The 18,632-nt window shown below is 40.1% G+C and overlaps 1 protein-coding gene across 1 annotated transcript in view; it reads right to left on the bottom strand.

Annotated features, from left to right (window-relative positions):
• The window catches only part of TACR1 (tachykinin receptor 1), a 148,560-nt gene that overhangs the window by 64,305 nt on the left and 65,623 nt on the right, over window positions 1–18,632 (bottom strand). The window contains exon 2 of the mRNA XM_014847277.3: window positions 8,567–8,761. Coding sequence (XP_014702763.1) covers window positions 8,567–8,761 — 195 coding nt within the window. The remainder of the gene's footprint in view (window positions 1–8,566; window positions 8,762–18,632) is intronic.

The raw sequence follows: 18,632 nt of genomic DNA, 5'->3' as shown, positions 1-18,632 counted from the left end.
ATTATTGATTAGTTAAAGCTCTTTTATGTTAGTTATATTAATGGTTTGTCTCATACCTTACATTTCCCCCCCCAGTTTGTCATTTGTTGAACTTCCTCCTGGAGTGTCCTGATATACAGAATTTAACACGTCTATACCTGTATCTAGATCTGCGTCTCTATTCAAACCAGCAATCGCTTTCATTTTGGTTTTGCCTTGAGCGTTATGCTTCAAAAGCCTCTTGTTCATCTCAGCTTATTTGGAATTTATATTGGTTTCAAGTTGTGAGAAAGAAATACAGCTTTATGGTTAGCCCGGTTTCTCCAGAATATGTTTTATGGATAATATTTCTGTGGGAATGCTAACAGGGGTTAATCAAAAGAAGGATTCTATGATCAAATATGCTTGGGAAACACAAGGTTTAAGCAAAAGCGTTAAGTTTCTTTACTGCAAAACTTATCAGAGTGGAGACTATTCATTGCAATATAATTTGAAATAGCTAAACACTAAGAGCAGTTCAAATATACATCCATATCATCCCAGATAAATAAACTGTGTTTTATCCATGCAAAGGCATACTATGCAGTTGGAAAGAAAAAATGAGAATGCTTGCTCTATACTGGTGGGAAAGGATATCTGAGAGAAAATGTTAATGGAAAAAGCAAGAATGGTGTGTATCATACATTACAGTTCCTGTTAAGCAAGGAGATAATAAGAATACATATTCAAACTTTTTGTGTGTGTGTGAGCAATATTGGCCCTGACCTAACATCAGTTGCTAACGTTCCTCCTTTTTTTTCTCCCCAAAGCCCCAGTACATAGCAGTATACCCTAGTTGTAAGTCTTTCTAGTTCTTCTATGTGGGACGCCACCACAGCATGGCTTGATGAGCTGTCTGTAGGTCTGGGCCCAGCACCTGAACCAGCGAACCCTGGGCCACCAAAGTAGAACACGTGAACTTAACGACTTGGCCACAGTGCCAGCCCCTGAATCATGTAAAATGTATTTCTCAAATATTCTCTTATGCCATTCAATAAAGTCTAAAATAGCATGATGTTTTTCATTTTCTTTATATAATTTCTGACTATTTCTTAATTATTCTGAGTGTTTTTATTTTCTTTCTTTTGTAAAGGAGATCTGTCATCTATTTTGTTTTCTCAAGGATTATTGCTGATATAAGCTACTTTTTTCTTTGATATTTCGTTTTAACAAATTTATTTTTGACATTTATTGAGACATATATATGATGATTCCCTTCTACCAATCAATTTGATGAAATATAATAACAGATTTTCTGATAACTGACTAAGCCTATTTGCCAGAAAAATTGACTCTCAAAAACGAAGCTTCACTATTTAAAAATAATTCTGAAATTTTTTGGTGAATCTTTTAATCAGAATGTTTGCATCTATTTTTGTAAATGGAATTGGCCTGAAGGTTTGTTTTGGAGCTCTCTTTGTCAGCTTTTTACATTTAGGTCATACTAAACGTGTATGATAAATTTGCAAGTTCTTCATATGGTTCTGAACTCTTGAAGAGCTTTATCGGGTATTTCAAAGAATATCTCTGCACAAATTTTGACTGCAGTGCCTTTATAAATGTAATTCTTGAACAGTATTTTCATTTCTCCCTTCTGAGACTGCATCATTTTGATTATTTACAGTTTTGTAGAAAATCACCCATTTTATCTTACTGTCAATTATGCTATCCGGCCTGTTCGCACTTTCTCAGTCTAAGGGCAGCTGCCTCTGGAAATTGATCGAGGCAGCCCACAGGGATCCTAAATCGGGTGGTCCCATCTTTCTCAGGCTTACATTTTCACCTCCCAATTAGTGGTTGCTAGTATATATTGTCCATGACAGCCCTTGATGGCTGTCTCATATTTGGCTCCTTCTGCACAATATCTACCAGAAACATAATGAAATTTCTGCCATTTGTATGGCAACTTTCCTAGTTTCTGCATTAATGTAGGTTTTTCTTTCTCTGTCATCTTTTTTTTACTTTGTTCGTTCTAATTTCTTCCTAGGAGTAAGGGCCTTGTTTTTATGCTACCATCTTTCCCTGAAGTGTCAATGCACTTTTCATTCTTTCTTTGTTTTTTGGGGGAAAGATTAGCCTTGAGCTAGCATCTGCTGCCAATCCTCCTCTTTTTTGCTGAGGAAGACTGGCCTTGAGTTAACATCTGTGCCCATCTTCCTCTACTTTGTATGTGGGATGCCTCCACAGCATGGCTTGCCAAGCGGTGCCATGTCCACACCCGGGATCCGAACCGGTGAACCCTGGGCCGCCAAAGCAGAACACGTGAACTTAACTGCTGTGCCACTGGGCCGGCCCTCAATTTTCATTCTTGATTTAACTGCTTTTCATCAACAGCAGTGACAATACTAAGTGCCCTGGGCTCTATCTATAAATGTAGCAGGTGACAGGGGAGGAGATTAATCACAACAGCCAGCATAAACAATCAGTCCTGGAAACACAAGTGTGCTGACACCCCTTTGGCCAAGGCCTGGAGCAGCTTGGCAAAGGGTCCACACTTCTTTGTTTTATTTGCAAAATAATCAAGAAGGTGGAAAATATAAGAAGTAACGCCGCAGGGACATTTTCTAATATTCTCTTTTTCCCTCTTACTCTCTGTCAATTAGTTGATTTTCAATTTTCATTATTATTAATGAAAGTAAAGAATATGTATAAATACAAAATTTTCAGCTAATATCTGATAATGAGTCATAACATTACAAATGTTGTAAATCATGACAATGGCATATTTTTATAGTCTCTGTTATAACTAGTACTTCCAGAGAATTATATTAGAGTTAATATAGCCACATTCATGTACTCTTCCATAAAATTCTCCAGGCAATTAGAGTCACGAATGATGCTGCTTTCTGGCATAACCTCCTTTCCCAATGCTAATGGTAATATTTGGAATTCAGAACAGTCTTGTCTTACTTCTTGCTAAAACGCTACTGCAAAGTTATATATATACAAGTTTAATTAACAAAAAATGACATATGACCAATATTAACAAATGATTCAGGGAAGCTGAAATTCCCCAGCCAGCCTAAATCTCATTCTTTTGGATGATTTCTCATTTTTCATCCTCATTACAGACTTTTTCTTGGGCCTGGTGTTGGCTTGTTTATTTTCCTTGTTCTCAGGGGTGTTGCCCTAGAACCTTCCAGAACCACTGCAACTTGACAGCCTGTAGAGCCTCCTCAAGAATGGGCTTGGCTCCAAGTAACTTTGAAAGCTACTGCACACTGCTCCTAGGTTTACTAGAACAGGGTGGTCAATGCATTCTTGCAAAATCAAATGTTTCTTCTTTATACTTTCATCTTCCTTTCACTGCTTTTTTCTTCACCAGGAAGAGTCACTTTTGGTCTCCCATGAACTCTTTCTTCCTCCCCAGCCCATCAATTCCACCTTTATAGGACTTCCTGAGTGGTGGCACAGTTTTGCTTAGAGCAGGCATGGCTCAGCTACCAGCTTTCTAATTGTGACAGGACCATTACAAATTGTGAAAATATCGTGTTAATAACAAGCCCAAGTCCCAGCTTTGATGAATGTTATAATGTTAGCATAATTTGCTATAAGTGCAGATTGTAAACATAAACAGGGGGTGGCAGAGGACATTGATCTGGTCCCTGCAGGAATCTAGGGTTGCAGCTTGAGGCAGCTCACTTTGAAGTTTGCTGTTTCATCTTACTAGTAGGTTAAGAGAGAGCACTGAAGTAATCAGTTTTCAAAGGAGGGGATTAGTTAATAAAGTTATCATACATATATTTACGCATATGTGCATATATAGTCACATCAAGTTGTAGAAACACGTTTAATGACACAGGAAACTGTTTATGATGTGGTAAATGAAATAAGCAGATTATAAGATGTACATACAAATGGCTCTTAAATTATGACAAGATGTCCAACCCCATCCTAGGAAGAGAAATGCACATTTTAATTATAATGAGACATCATTTTTTCCCCATCAGATGGGCAATAAGCTCAAAACTTGACAATATACTCTTTTGGTGAGGCTGTGGAGAACCAGAGACTCTGAAACATTGCTGGTGGGACTGCAAGTCAGTACAATCCCACACGGATGGCAAATATCACAATTAAAATGGCATATCTCTTTGACTCAGCAATTCCACTTTTGGGATTTTTATGCTACAGATAGCCTTGCATGATTATGTACAGGTTATTTATGGCGGCTCTCTAATTGCAAAAGTCTGGAGACAATCCAAAGTCCATCAAGAGAGACTGGTTAAATAACATGGTACATTCACAATATGGAATACTGTGTAGCTGAAAAGAAGAGTAGAGAGGCTCTTTATGAATTGATATGAAAAGATCTCCAAGACATATTAAGTTTAAAAAAACAGGGTACTGAACAGTGTCCATAAAAAGCTATGTTTTGTGTTCCAAAAGGGGAAACAATCTACGTTTGTGTTGACTTATAAATATATATATATGTCACTGCAAAAGAAACTAAAAACAATATTTCCCCAGAGATGGAATCAGAGACTAGAAGGATATCCATTCAAATGTTAGAGCCTTTTGTAAATGGCAGTAATATAGGTGATTAAGGAAATGATAGGAATTTTCACCATACTCCATAATATTTTCATATTTTTAAATGAAAAATAAAGTTTTAAATGACTTTCCAGGAGGATGAACCAAGTGTTTCTGCAGCCTTCTGTAGCCCGGAGATCATGCTTACAAGTAGACCAGCAAAGGGAGAGGGCTGTGGGGACTGCATGGGCCCTGTTCTCTGGTTAACATTCGTCACGTTTCTCCAGGGACAAGCATTTGTCCTAGATCCCCTTAGATCAGCTGTGAATATTCCAGGGGGGCTGAAGCATAGGAGTGAGCAAGGCGAAATAAAGAGTCAAGTAAACATAAGAAGGAAGTGGGGCCCGTCCACACTTGGACCTATTCAGAGCTGAGTACTTAGGAATAATGTCATCCCGGCAAAGCCCCTCACCTCAGACGATAATTTCTTATGGAGAAACTTTGGGGGTTATCCCAAGGAAAGCAGTTTCTTGAGCACTTGTTAGAGCAAAAACCTTTAAATGCTGTTTAATTTTGAGTTAAAAAAAGAAACATACATTCCAGAAAAGGTATAAATCAATTACCTGGGATTATGAGTAATTTTTAAGGAAACACTTATATGCTACTACCACTGTCCTCAAGAAATAGAATAATGCCATCCCCTCAGAAGCATCTCTAAGTGTCCCTTCTTCACTTGATCTTAGCCAAAAGGCCGAGAAGTGAGTAATCTTGATCACACCTTATTCCCTCTCGGTTTGGGGCATTAGGAACAATGGTGATATGAACATTATCTTGGATGCATTTGGGTATGTACACGCATGAGATTTTCTAGGGTAATTATACCTGAGTGAAATTGCAAGATTACAGGATAGGAATACCTTCTTCTTTTCTAGATACTACAAATATTTTCCAACGTGATTTTATCAATGTATACTTCTTCTAGAAGTCTACAAAGGACATTATTGTTCCACATCTTTGCCAAAAGTTCTAAATGCTTAATTTAGTCAGACTTGGTAACATTTGCTAGTCTAATGAGTGTGCAATAAAGTCTCATTATAGTTTTAATTTGCATTTCACTGACGAATGAAGTTGTGTGTCTCCTCATATATTAATTGGTCATTTGGATATTTCCTTTTGTGAGCTGCATGTTCAAAATTTCTGCCTATTTTTTTTTATTGGATTGTCTTTTCTTAACAGTGCTTAATTTAATCCATGTATTAATAACGAGTCTGAATGATGAATGACCAGGATTGGAGGTTCACCTTGCAGCCAGAAGGCAAACCCAGCAATCTAAGATTTTTCACAAAATCTTTTTAGGTAATTAGCTGGCACAAATTAGTCATCAGACAAATTGCGCCTAAGCATCTGCCTACCACACAATCTGCTGCCAGTCATCTGTCCGTGTACCCAGATCAATGAATGATGCTAAGGACAGTAGTTAACATACACCAGACTCTTACCATGTACGTGACACTGGAGTAAGCACGTACCTTATTGACTTCTCTTAATATCCTTATGTGGAATGTACATTAGGCTTCGAGGCTTAAATAACTTACCCATTATGACTCAACTAGACAGTGATGTGGCTGGAGATGATCCTGCATCTAACTCCACAGTTCATGTTCTTATCCTAATTATCACACTGCCTCAAAATAGCTTCCTTCTGATTTCAAATTTAGGATTATTATGTACTGTGGAAATGGCAATCAATTCTAGAAGAAGAGAATATAATTAAGTACTTAGTTTAGAGTTGGTAAATTTTAAATTCCCTAAAAATATATCGTAATGCATTACGAAGGATACTGACAGAAAATAGGTTTACGTAAAGCTTAGTATGCACTTAACATTTGCATCACAGCTCATATGTGAACGGGAAAGATGGACTCTTTCACCTTACTACTGCATCCACAAACATTTTATACATCAGATGCTCTGAATCCAGACTTATTTTTTAGGTTAGAATCATGAAATTAACAGTGATGGCAAACCTAACCATGCATCCAGTAGCAGCTCCCCAAATTCTCAAAGCAAAGAGGTCAGACAACCCAACACGTCTTGAGTCTCAAAGGGGCTTTCTAGTCATTGATAAGCAGCAAAGCATTAATAAAACAGCAAAACGTTCAAAAATTAAACACTACTGTTTCTTGGACAAGACCCCAGAGATGGGTGGGAAAATGAACCTTTATTTCCCTGCTAAACTTTGAATTTGTTGGAAGATAAAAGAACTGTGAATATTTTGAAACAAAAGTTGTGGGAAGGGGACCAGACTTTGAAAAGATCACGAGAATTAAGAACTGAGCTACCGTCTGTGAAGTCAGGGCATTTTCTATAATGAACTTTAATTCAGAGGGCGCTTTTCTTTTTTTTCCCCTTTTGAGGGAACCTTCCGGCTTTAACATGTTCACGGGTCCTGTACGGCTTGTAAAGCTATGTTCTTTCTCCCGCTGAGATCCTGCTCAGGCTTGTAGTTTCATTTGAAAGAATAATTTTCAATGTCTCCTTCTAGGCTGAGCGTTCATCCCCCCACTGCTTGATCAATTGAATCCCACAGTCTGCGTCTGGAAGGCGAAGTCTGAGCTTTATGTATTGCTTTCTGGCAAGCCATATTTCCACGCTCCATGGAACGGATGCAGCAGGATAACTGTGTGAAACAGGCTTTCAGACCCTTGGATCTAGGGGGCTGCCAGGTATAGCATCTCATTTTACCACTTAATAAGTTTAAAGGCCTGTAACGATTACATTGCTATCTGATGAATCTGTTTCAATAACAATATCTTACATCTTGCATGGCTTTTAATAGCTTACAAGGTGAGGGTACCTTATCTTGTTTGCTCTTCACAACAATTGTTTATGGGAAAGAGTGCTTTATCATCTCCCATTTTAACAACAAGAAGAGACTGTGATCTTTGCCCAGAGTCACATAGCTACTAATTGGCAGTCTTGTCATTAAAACCCAGATCTTCTTATTCTAACATGTGTTCTTTTATGATTCTCATAATACACCCAAGACTGGAGAACTATAGAGGACTTTCAAAAGGACCCACATCATCAAAGTGCTCTCAGTCCAGAAAACTGATGGTAATATAAATGTCACATTGCTGCTCACTTGAGCAGAACAAAACAAAGAATAAGCCATTTCATTGTTGCCTTTAGGATAAGAAGTCTTGGAGAAAATCGCTGGGATAGCTTTGAAAAACCCTAAATGTGATCAGTCAGGCCCCTGGAAGATAAGCAGGCCTGCCCTGTAGGAGACTTGTAATTTATAAGGTCTCAGTGTGCTGGCTTTGCCTTCCCATGCATTTTTTATGTGTACGTCTCATTTTTCCAACTGTAAAATCCTGGAAGGTAGCTGTTTTGGTTTGTTTTTTTCCCAGAGGCAGATCCTGAGATAAAGATTCAAGTGCTAGTGACTTATTTGAGAGGAGAAAGGAACACCAGTAGGGAGTGGGGCAGTGGTACAGGGAAGGGAAAGTGGCCACCAAAGTGTGTGTCATCAAGCCAGCTGCCACCAGGGTGAGTGAAACTTAATACCAAAAGGAAACCCTGGGCACAGTGCAAAACACGCACCTCAGAGACAGCACCCCTAAGGGGTGAGGAAGTTGGGGTCTTCCTACGCCACCTCCCATCAGTGGTTGTTGAGAGCTGCTGGGAGTGGGGGTAACACACCCACCCTCCGAGATGCTGTGCAAGAGGACCCGGTGGCATTCTGTAGCTTAGGAAAAAGTTACCAGGCAGAAAATTGCAGACACTGGCAGGGCAAAGTGGCTGGTAAAAGGCAGGAGGGATACGGAAGAGCCCCCAAATAGAGTGCTATAACAGGATCCAGGTCTTAAGGTTTTAAAATTTTCATTCAAAGCCCAAAATTATATTTGGGACATAATCGTCCCCTGATAACTATGGACACATCAACCTGATACCAGAGCAGTTGTGAGGAACGCTTCCAGATACACATTAAACCCTAACCAACAAAAGACTGTGGAAAGAAAGAAGAGAGAAGAAAGAGCACAGAAGGCACCCAGGAGTAGTCTGTACTTACACTTTCTCGTAAACCTTGTTGGGATGTTCTGGCCATTTGATCATGCATACCACTCTGTTGGGAAAGGTCTCCGTGGTGGAGTAGTAGCCCTGGGGGAAGGCCAGCAGGAGAGCCAGGACCCAGATGACACAGATGACCCCTTTGGTGGCCGTGGCCGACAGCCGGGGCTGGAGGGGATGGATGATGGCCATGTATCTGGAGCAGAGAAGAAAGGACAAAGTTCCCATTTGGTCACCAAAATCTGCATTAGCGATTATGCATTGTTCCTGCCAATGAAAAATTTCCGGAAACCCTTTGATCCCTGGTGATTTTTACTACTTTCTGATCCCTTTCTCATACTCTATCCTTAAGCTTTATGACTTTTACAACATAAAATGCTAAAATCCATGAGAAAAGTCAGCCAGATTTTAATATTTTAGAACCCATTTAGCAACATCTCAGGAGAGGTTTTCATCATTGGAACACTCATGGTGGGGACATGATGCCCCCATATGTCAGTGGTTTACAGTGAAATTAGAAAAATAAGGACAATGTTATAAATTTACTCAAGATAAAGATTATCTTTATCCTTTTTGGATTAAGGAATAATGGTGATAGAAACAGTAGTTTTTAAAGTCCTCATGTGGCAAATTAAAAGGCTAGCAATCCTACAGGATTCCATACAATTTGAGGGGACTGTGTATGTATGAAAAAGCAGTGGCCTAAAGGCAGCAAAAAAACAACAACTCCTGGAGAAATCTTCATCAATTCTTTGAACATCTGGAAGTCAGTGTGTGACTAACAACACAGGCTTAGTGAAGAGAAAGACAGTCTCCACCTGTTGAGACAGACACACTCGAGCATATCAAAGAGCAGGGGGGTGAAACCCCGTTGCAGGAAGGGGGACGCAAAGAGAATGATGAGTTGGGGCCAGGAGCCGTTCCTCCTCCTCTCACCTGGGATTTGAATGGCTGTCCATTCGTCAAATCTGTGTGCCGCCTCTGAGATGCAGCAGAGATTTTAGGGAGAATGAATATTCCAATCAGCATTTCATATCAATTACAATCACATCAATTTTGCCTCCTTCATTTTAACAGTGATCTCCCTTTGTGTATTTTTCTTGCAAAGTTTGTGAATCCATCCCTTAAAATATGCATTTTTTTTTCAGAGTAGGGATTATGTCTTATGCCGCCTTTGGGGTTTAAATATTATCTGACAGAACCTCAGAATCACACATTTGACTCTCTGACATGCAGGTATTTCTGGCTTCCATGAGACAGCATGGTCAATGGAGACTTCAGAAATGAGCAGACAAATAGCACAGCTGTCAGCTGGCTCCACGTAATTCCACATAATTCTTTCTCTACATTCTTTGGACTCCTAGGATCTCTAGGCCAGAACTGGGGCCAGGGTTACAAGTAAAGCAATTTCATTCAGAACGCGCTCTACAAATTTGCACTGAGCACCTGCTGCACGCAGAACACAGCGTTTCCTTCTGGGCTCTCAGCTTCTAATTTCTCCAGGGAGAGAAGGCGCATAAATAAGCAGTCACAAAACAAGACAGTAGGATGTGTGACCTCAAGTGGTAATCTCACAAAAATGCTTTAGAGCCTTAGGGAGGCTGCAGAGGTAATCAGAGCTTGGAATGGCAGGTGGACTATTGGAGGGGTTTAAAGAGGTGTGCTTAGCTGGATTTGGGGTGGGCCTGCTGAGCATCCAGCTTGAAGGGCAGAAAGCATTCAGAGCCTTCCTCCTTTCTCCAAGATATGATTAGATTTGACTCTGTCCTGGAAACTTGATGGCTCCATTTTCCTGAAGGCTTCTTTAGTATCCTTTTATTATCCTAAACTTTAGAATATCTTTCTTCACAGTTTCTTGCTAGGGACATAGGCTTTCTTCTCTGGTCTCTAAGAGTGCTGCCACTGCAGGTGTTCCATGGAGGCTGGATATTAAGATGCCTCAGATCAACATTTACATATATGATCAGAGGTGATGATAATCCCCAGGCAGAAAAGCCCCAGAATCTTTTCCTTCCACTTCTTTGAGAAAGTGGGTAAGTGGTCTTGAAGTCAGGAGAAAGTGGAATTAGGAAGAGACTTGGAAGAGATTCATGGTAGGGGTGAGTAGTAATCTATAAATCTTTGGGCAAGTTTCCCTGGCTGAGTTGGTGGCTATAAAGCCTATCATTCAATTGTGGTTTGCAGAGAACCAAAAGGGCAAAGACAACTCTCAAGATTCAGTGAATCAAGCGTAGCCTGTCCTCTTTAGGTTACCCCAAGGGGCCACAGCTACTTCCAAGGGAGGCCCAGTACACCATAGAGCTGATGACCTTCCATTCCTGGGGCGGTCTCCTAAAAAGAACCCTGAGAAGTCTTGATTTCTCTCCTGGATCTGCCTCTTTCTTGCTGCCTGAAAGTGATGAAGTGTTGGTTTCCTCTTTAGTTATGGGTTGGTGCTGGATGGGGAACCCAGAATCAGAGCCAATGGTGGTGGACTTATGTAACCACTATTGTTGTCTTCTTTCCAGTTTGGTGAAGGGCTGGGCCTGGATGGTCATGGTCAGAATCTATTTGAGTGTTTGCATTAAAATTGTAGGATTGCTTATTGGATCATTTCCCAGAGGCAAGAGCTTTCCACTACAAGGCTGGCTACATAGCCATGAAGATGGCTTTCCTTTCCAGTACCACTCAGCCTCCTGTTTTCTCTGTGGCTGTGCATTCTCAGACTTCGCAGGAGCTTGAAGAGGCTGCATGAGGAAGATGCTGGTAATTACCTTGCCCCTTTAATATCTCAGACAAAAGATTTTAATTTACTTTTAACTTAGGCTAAATGCTCAATCTTAAATAAATGTACCCTAACACCCATCTCCGTGCCCAAATTGGTGATACACCACTCCAAATCTAATGTAACTGGGGCATCAACATATTGGTGCTGTAACTCCAAATGGGTGGCAGAAAGCCATATTTTATCTTTATTGCAAAAATTGCAATTTGGAAGCCCATTTCAGTTAACTCTCTGCCGTTTCATGAGTGTAGGAGCCATTTCAGTGACAGATGAAAGTATTACGCACACAAAGCCAGAGAGAATAAAAGAGATTTGCTTTAAAAATGTATATATTTTCATTTGTCCAAAATAGAGCCACTTATAAATCTCTCTCCCTTTCTTTCTTCTTTCTCTCTCCTGCAGTCCTCACTTCTGTGGCTTGTGTGACATGCTTCTTTCTTATTCACCCCAAATCTAGTACCTCTCTGATGACTTGTCCACAGACGGATGCATCTTTTCTTTCCTACTATCTATTTGTAGCTTGGATTCCATTAACATACATTTATATATTTATTTGTAGCCAACCTGAACAATTCTTGCTTATTTGGCTATGTTATCATTGAGCCAGTGCTGCAAGCCTTAGGAAAATATATTCAATAAATATTTATTGACTGCATTGTGCTCACGGGATGAGAAGGCAGTCAATGAAACATCTTTCTAGTTCACGCATTAATCAACAGGCTGCCAGAGTCAGGGGTCTGGAGGCTGTGTGGGATTGTGGATTATGTTCTCCATTTGAGGTTGTTCCAGTTCCACAGAGAGCCATTGGTTCTGATTTTAATTGTATGTGGCCTCCCAGCTGCAAAACCTGAGGGGCCATCTTCCTCTTGCATGTTTATGCTTTATAAAAAGAACTCTTCATATAGTCCCTTAAATCTGTCAAAAAATAAGGCTGCACATTTTTTTAAAAAAGGTAGAGTGAAACAATCCTATTGTGAAAAAAAATTCCAATCTTGGGACAAGCTGCAGTGTCCTCATAACTTCCTCCTATACCAGCCCTAAATCATCTGGCAGAGAGGATGTCTTTCCTCTGCCAGGAGATCTGATCTACCGGGCCCTTCTTTGCAGTCTTTCCCCTCCATGTCCAGTCTCTGCCCTCCCTTATCTCCACTCACTTCCTCCTGGGATGGTACAAGTTTCCTTTAAGGGACCACGTCTTCCTGGGTTCAAACGACCAGGAGGGATGACAGCTGAGAGCAGGGCTGCAATAGCCCAGTTCAAGAGTCAGCAAATTTTTTCTGTAAAGGGCCAGATAGTAAATATTTTAATTTTTGTGCCCCGTACAGCTTCTGTTGTAACTACTCAACTCTGTCCTTATAGTGTGAAAGCAGCCACAGACAAGGCAACTATTGGGCATGACTTTGTGCCTATAAAATTTTGTTTACGAAACTGGTGGGGGCTAGACTTGGCCCCTGGGTCACAGTTTGCTGACCTTTGGTCTAGTTTATGGGAAGTGAAGAGCAGGAGGAATTCGAACCATAGAACAGTGTGCACTCTTCAGAAACATTCTTTATCTTTGACATACTGAGCTCATAAGGTGGATAAATCTTACAGCCCACAAGCCGTCAGTAAGGTGGTCAGCTGCCAGTCATGACGCTGAATCCTGCCTCTTGTGTGAGTACAGTGGTCATTCAGCCTGAGATGTTTTTCCTCTTCTGTCTCTTTCTGGCTGACAGCTATTTATTTTCATGGTTTGACCCAGTCATCATGTCTTTGTGGTTGGGTTAGGTGCCCTGCTTTTACTGCTGTGAAGATCTCTAACTTTGTGCAGAACACACTTCACTTTATTTATCTATTTGCATAACTATCTCTTCTCTCTTCATCCTCCACAGATTCTTTGAAGATGGCAGTTGCTGTGACTTATTCACGTTGGCATCCTTGGCCTCCTTCAGTGCTTAGGATGTAGTAAATAGTCGATGAAAGCTTAATTGAATAAACAAATATGCAAATTTCTTGGCACATAGCAGGGGCTTCATAAATGGTTGTTGAATGAAAATAAATGTGGCAGGAGACATACATATGTATTACACCTTTGTTCCTCCCAGTCTTAACATATATGAGACCATCAAGTGAGATTAATTACCCCTCAGCATTTTCTGTTATGCAGACATCCAAGATCATCCTGTAGGAGTGACCTCACTGGACCTGGGGCTTCAGAATTTCCTGTCTCTTGACATTAAACCCTTAAATAAATTCTCAGTAAGTATTTGTCAGCTAACTTCTGCATTGACCAGTATGTTGAGAACTGTACAGAATTCAGTGTTTCTACATCTCCAGCTCTTCCTCTGAACAAGAGTTTGCTTCACCCTCTCCCTTTCTGTTCTCTACTCTCTTCCATCTCAAGGAGGACACAGTCTGTCTACCTGAGGTCACTAACATTTCATCATTTAGGGTTTTCTTCTAGGACACTTCTTAAATCACCAAAATCCAGGGACCTCACTTAGCCAGATCACTTGACCAGCAACTTTGCCTATTCAACTAAACTCAAGCTCACAAACTATAACCAAGGAGGCCTTTGAGCAGCCAACAGAGATGGTCCAAAGTTCACATACTACTAAAACATTTTGGCAATAGCAAAACCCCTCGTTCCTCATTGCTACGTTATACACAATTCTAAAAAGCACAAGTTTTTGGCCTCCAAGACCAATATAGATTCATAGTACTGTCAGTGGATTCATTTCAAAAAGTGCCAGCTGACAGCAAGAGCACAGTCAACACGACCATAAGAGATAGATGCAAAGACAGATAGAACCAAGAGCCTATGACAATTTAGGGTGAATTGAAGGAGGGGATGTAGCTGACTGTTGTCTGAGCTGTCCTGTCCATCTGTGATCAAAGAAGGACCCATGTGGTTCAAAGATGATTTAGATAGAGAGTCTCCAGCCAGGGCTACCATAAAAATACACATGACTAGGGGCTGGCCCCATGGCTGAGTGGTTAAGTTCACGCACTCTGCTTCAGTGGCCCACGGTTTCACCAGTTCAGATTCTGGGCGTGGACCTAGCACCACTCATCAAGCCATGCAGAGGTGGCAACCCAAATAATAGAACCAGAAGGACCTACGACTAGAATATACAACTATGTACTGAGGGGCTTTGGGGAGAAGAAGAAGAAGAAAGATTGGCAACAGATGTTAGCACAGGTGCATATATAAAAAAAAGAAAGTACACATGCATAAGGCTTGAAATGAACTAAGGGGAAAAGGCAGTGAAGGTCCAAAACAAGTATAATAACCTCAGTGTTCTTCCAGCAGAGGTGGGCCAGATTTGGGTGAGCAGACAGTTACCATTGAGAATGAGCAACAGTAGGAGTATTAGTCAACTAATTACGGGGAGTCCACTATTCACAATAGAAATCCTACCCCTCAGTGGTTGGACTAGGGATGGAGGTAGCTGGTGTAGAGCAGGAAGATAGAGTGTGCCTATTTTCTAATTGAGAGAAGAAATGACAGCAAGTCCACAGAGTGATGGAAGGTGAGTGAAGTAATACACCGTTTCATCCTCAGCTGCAAGCTCTGGCCAAGGATTAACAGAAGCCACTTACTAGTTTGGCACACCTCTAACCACTGCTTTCTTCCTGTAAAGGATCTTCATGCTTGCATTTGGGACACCAGTCCTGAGCCTGTGCTGGTATGCATGGGACAGACACACACAGTGATAACCATCCCCTGGTCCACAGGATGATGCCACTGTCAAATTCTTGTCCTTGGTGACATTCCCACTTTTGGGATTTGGAACTAACACCTGGAAAGGAGGAGCATAGTGACACATAAGAGACTCAGATTTATAGAAATTTGATTTGGGAAGTGTTGATGAGGCCACATGAGCTCCAGTGGCAGAGTAAGAAGCAAAGAGAGGACAGAAGTTTGAGATGTACTTTCTTTGAGATTTTAATTACTATGAGGGAAAAAGGAATTGTATTGATTGAACTTTATGATTTTAGTGGAAACAATAAAGGGAAGAAGTTCACAGTTTAGGGCATTGTCAGCACTGTGCGTTTTGGTCTTTGGTGTCACTGGAGTATTGAATAACCCTCTCTGGTCAACTACATAGGAAAATCTAGCTGGCCATAATTTGAGATGGGGTTGAATTTTCAGCCTATCATGCAGTGTGGCCTTGATAGTAAGTTAGTTAATGTTTTCTTCTGACTGATTTTGAAGTTTGTGTGAGCAACATCAAAGACGTGTTTCTTGTGGGGCTGAAACATCCATTTCACAAGGCCTAGTAGACTATATAGAGATTGCCACAGTCACACAAAGGTGGATTGAGGGTTTCCATGATTCTCTGCCGTCCTCTTCCCCAGCATGATTGGTATGTTTTTGGCTTGACTTTTAATCTTGATAGCAGAAAATTTAAATCAGGGGCACTTGAGACAGAAGGGTGGGGTGGGAGGGGGTTTCGGATCACGGCATGTTTTCACCCCCTCTTCATGCAGGGCAGCCTCTCTTCTCCTACACATCGCCTTTATTCGCCCCACAGACGCAGGATCCATGACCTGGGATTAGGGTGAGGTGAGTGAGGTGCTCACTGTGAGGGTTGTACAAGCAGTGCTAGATCCTGTCTGTATTGAAAATTTTGACAGTTTACTCAGCATAGAGTTTTGGCATTAATTTTGATATTTTAATATATTGCATTAAGATATTATTTGTCTTGATTGCTGAATTTTTTATGTCCCCTTAAATTTAGCACCCCTGGCAAAACCCCAGCCCTGATAATATCTCCCACTCAAGTACATCAGGCAGGACCATCACTGATAAAATGAAGTGTCCTCGGACCCAGGTAGTGGTGGGACAATTGTTTGATGCTGCAGGCCCTGCCAAATGCCTCATTACCAGTCAGTCATGCTGTGTCCTCTGCCTGCAGCCTTGTAAGGCCCTAGGTCACCAGATCATAGGTGGCAGGGTTGGTGGGAAACCTGAAAAATTACCCCTAACGTGAGCAGGATAGAGGCTGAGCAATCCTGCTGGAGAGTGTAGAGAGTAATTTGCGTACCCTTTCTACAATGACTTTGCTTTTATCGTGTAGTGCAAATCCATAACTAACTGATTAATTGATTGATAGTGCTTTCTTATTAAAAAAATCTTTTGTCAGCAATGTTATTAATAAACAAAAGCGTGTGTTCAATGAAAAATTAAGGACTAGATTTCTGTTTTTCATGAAAGTTGACGAGGAACGTGTAATCTGCACAAAGGGATTTTAGACATTTACCTTCTAGGGGCCAAAGTGTTATCACTGAACACATGAAAACCAGAAGGCACAAATCTGCTGAAGAAGCAGTAGCATCTACACCAAAAAGTTGGTAATTAGTAATTTTAAGACTACTGTGCCCAAAGATGTTCATATAACATATGCAGTGAAAATGGCGCATTTGCCCATCATTCTGTGAAGAATGACTTTTCATTTAGATTAAATGACTGTTCTAAATTAATTTCACTCACTTTCAGTTCCAATTTTTCTTGTGCGTGTACAAAAGTTCAAGTGATAGCTATTAAGATGTTGGCTCAGTTAGCAGAATTTGGCAAATAGCTAAATGATTATAATTTTATGTGAGTGTCAGCAGATTTCTCAAATAGGAAATTAGTTAATTCCAATAATGGTTCAACTCTTTTTTAATCCAATTCGTGGATTCAAAGTTTTTGGAAGGTGAAATAACTGACATTGTTATCATAAATTCATTTCAAACTGCAACAGTGAAGATAAATTGTTTTGCTTTGTTTGGGTTCTAATATGCATACAATATGCTAAAAATAATGTTCTTACTAAATTAAGAAACCTATGGAATAAAAATGTACTTGGAATAGATTGTGACACACATAATTTGCCACTGTGTCCAAACAAGTTGTGATATTTTACCAATTGAAACAGAAGCTGATGTTGTTGAAAAATTTTTGTAGGTACAGAGTAACTGAACTATTTTTTTCTTTTTTGGTGATAAAGTTAATGATGGATATGAAAGTATACTTCAGTAGATTTTAGAAGTATTTGAGTATTTGCAAATTGCTTTGTGAGTTAACCTAACTAATAGCACTGAAGTTTTTGGAATTGAATCCTCTTAAGTTTTGGTTGCATTTTGTTTAAAATTAATTGAAAATCATCATGAAAATGTTTTCAATGGAGTATCCCAAAAGTTTCGCTTCTGAAGCTTTTAGAAAATTGCAAGTTTTGAATACAAATCTGGCAAACCAAAAGACATTGAACTTAATCCCTATAAAACAAGGGAGGAAAAACAATGAAAGCTCTATGGTGCACAATTTAATTTTGAAATTCTTGAATTACTCTTAGGAATATTTTGACTTCTGGGAAGAATCTTTTGATAGATCTCCTAATCTTTAGCAAACAATTTATATTCTGTATCAGGATGGACTGGTATGAAATTGGGAAGGACTACAATTATGCAGTTTCTAAATCTGGTAAAACATTAAAAGGAAACATGGCGACAACTTATCAACTTAATTTTTTTCTTAAATCTACATTTTTCTGTCTCATTCTGGATAATCTTTTTGGATCAATCTTCCAGTTCATCAATCCTCTATTCAGCATTTCTAACCTGTTACTAGATTTGTCCTCTGATTTACATTTTAACTCATTATTTTTCATTTTTATAATTTTGATTTGCTTATTTTTCAGCATGCTTGGTCATTCTTTATATTTTTCACTTTCTCTTCATATTTTTAACCTTCTTTTTCACTACTTTATACATAATAAACATAGTTAGTATTCTTTGTCTCTATTAACTCCAATAGCTGAAGTCTTTGGGGGTCTGCTTCTCTAAGTTCTCACTCACAATGATCTGTCTCACTCCCTGTTTCATCTTGACTGTATCCTGCTTATAGTCCTTGGAACTTTACCTGTGAGAATTCACTGATGCCTGGGTTGAAGGTGGGTTCCTTCAGAGAAGATTTGCAATAGTTTCTGCCAAGAACCTGGGAGCACTTCCAGGCTGGGACCACTGTGAACTAGATTTTAGTGTAAGGTTTTTTAGACCAACCAATTGACGTGAATTTGGCCTTCACACTCACGTGAAGACTCCTTTTTTTGCTGCAAACTTTCAGGAGAGAATTTTTTTTCTGTTGACTCAGCACCAAGGTTGGAGATGGGCAATTTTCCTTGCAGTCCCTGGCGGGGTGGGCATTTATTTCTAGCTCTTTTTTTTACACCGAGGGTGAAGCCCTTCGCTTCTCAACTTTAGGAGAAGGCACCCTATTAGACAACCCACCTTGAGCAGATCCTAGGCTTTGTGTCTTGTCCCCACACCCTGTGAGTCA

The sequence above is a fragment of the Equus asinus genome, chromosome 6, assembly GCF_041296235.1.
Source record: "Equus asinus isolate D_3611 breed Donkey chromosome 6, EquAss-T2T_v2, whole genome shotgun sequence".
Lineage (NCBI taxonomy): Eukaryota > Metazoa > Chordata > Mammalia > Perissodactyla > Equidae > Equus > Equus asinus.
Note: the sequence above shows the minus strand (reverse complement) of the source record. Positions and strands in the feature narration are given on the sequence as shown.